At 46.8% G+C, this 2118-nt stretch overlaps 1 protein-coding gene across 1 annotated transcript; it reads right to left on the bottom strand.

The window, feature by feature from the left end:
- Positions 1–218: 218 nt before the first annotated feature.
- On the bottom strand, positions 219–1463 carry foxe3 (forkhead box E3). Its single transcript, XM_063064978.1, has one exon. It carries the CDS (start codon positions 1461–1463, stop codon positions 219–221), a length of 1245 nt encoding a protein of 414 aa, XP_062921048.1.
- Between the last annotated feature and the right edge of the window lie 655 nt (positions 1464–2118).

Below are 2118 nucleotides of genomic sequence, written 5' to 3'. Positions count from 1 at the left end.
CCCTCTTCGATTTAGAGATTAAATATAGGTCGTACGTTCTAGAAATGCAAATGTATATAAGAGCACAATGGTACATACTATATATTTACAGAAGGGGTAAGGTGAATATGAATTTGACAATGTTTCCAAATATATAAAAATGTAAAAGAGCTAACCTTGACCTGTATTGTAGCACAGGAATGACTTTGTTTTGTGACTTCTCTTCTCTAAAAGGCATTCTACATGAATCTGTCAAGGGCGGGTGCACAGTTTGCTTGTCGCATGTATGAATTATTGGCATTGAACTGTGCAAGTCCGTTCATCTGATGGTTGGATAAACCCAAAAGCTGATCGCTGTGATCTGAGCAGGAGTTGGGTCTCATGGGCGGCATGGCAAGTCGATTGGAAGGACAGTACATCTGGGTGTTATTGGCAGAGTAGCTGGCTTGAGATATAGATAGGTGAGGAGGGGATGCAGAATACGAATAGGTCGTATTAGAAGTAATGCTGTTGGAAGACCTGTTCAACCCGGCCCCGGCCCCTGCCCCGGACCCAGTAGGGCTGGCGGACTGTGGTTGAAAACTGGAAACGTCCACTCCGCCAATAGAGCAACTGACCATTGGTCCAATATCTCCGTTTAAGTGAGAGTTTAAGTCAATCCCCGATGAAGCCTGCAAAACGGATTGTGGCCCGATGAGATTGTCAATACTGAACATCCTGTGTTGGGCCTGACTAACCGCTGCCCCCTGGTAGGGATGCAGCATGGCCGGGTTGTGGCTACTGCTGTGGACCTGCGGGCTATAGGCCGAACACACGCTGGGATACAGTGCATTGGGATAGGAAGGTCTCCCAACCGGAGTGGGGGTGAAGGCACTGGAATTCTGCATGTAACCTGGGTAAGTAGTGATGTCTGAGCGCTTGAAACGTTTCCTCCGACGTAAAAAGCTTCCGTTATCGAACATATCTTCAGCTGCCGGGTCTAGCGTCCAGTAATTGCCCTTCCCGGGGCGCCCGGGTTCACGGGGGATCTTCACAAAACAATCATTGAGCGTTAGGTTGTGCCTTATGGAATTTTGCCACTTTTTGGAATTTTCCCTATAGAATGGGAACCGGTCCATTATAAACTTGTAAATTCCTCCAAGCGTCAGCTTTCTTTCTGGCGAGTTGGCAATGGACATGGCGATAAGAGCGATGTAACTGTAAGGAGGTTTACCGCGTTGGATAGGGCGCTTCCTCCTCCTGCTTCCTGAAGTGGGGATGAGTCCTTCAATGTCCCCAATTTCTTCGTCCTCTCTCTCCGTGATCGGCGTGCTGCCCTGCGGCTCCGATTTGACCATCACCTCGTTCTTCCCCGGAGTCTCCAGTGATATATCCGCTGAGCTCTCCAGGGGCACCGAAGCGGTGGAGGCTTCGGTGGGTGACTGCTGAGACTCTGCAGTCATGGTGCATGCGCCAGTAAAGTACGAGATGTCGGTTAGATTCATAAACTTCAGCCTGAGGTCTGCTCTGGGCAGTCCGGCGTAATGCTTGCTACCGAAGAGGCCGGGATCAGGTGTTGAACTGACGCCACCTGGTTTATATGTCAGAGCAAAAGGAGGCTGGCGCCACCCTATTTGCCCTCATTGTGTCAGTGCTTCAATTAGCATGCCCACCCACCTTCCTAAAGGGTCTCTCCAGAGAGGTGCACAATGTAATAACAACTCGCTTCTCCTTAGAATTCTTGATACGTGCTTTATAGGAAGTGGTCAGTAAGGAGAACCAGGAGACGGTTTAGAAAGTGCGTAAGGATGCGTTAAGGTCAGGGTGACTGGAGCTGAATTTAATATCGACTATTGTTCTGCATTGCAGACTTTCGTTTCGAACTGAGTGGTAATTGCCGTCCAGTGCGGCGGTACGGTCCCCTAGATCATGAAGCACACATTCCGCTAATTTTATTAAATACGTATGGCATTGTTTTAAACGAGTAAAGTTAAGAATGGATTAACTAACCTTAGAGTTTCGACAACATGGTCAAATTGTTAAATCACTATATGATGTGTCTATTTTGCATAAAAATATATTGAAAATTAAGCAATTTCGTTCATCTATAATTACTCAAAGAAATTGCATTGAGAGTTATTAAAATCAGTTTAATCATTT

Source organism: Mobula hypostoma, chromosome 12, assembly GCF_963921235.1.
Source record: "Mobula hypostoma chromosome 12, sMobHyp1.1, whole genome shotgun sequence".
Taxonomy (NCBI): Eukaryota; Metazoa; Chordata; class Chondrichthyes; order Myliobatiformes; family Myliobatidae; genus Mobula; species Mobula hypostoma.
This window is presented reverse-complemented; position numbering and strand designations above follow the sequence as displayed.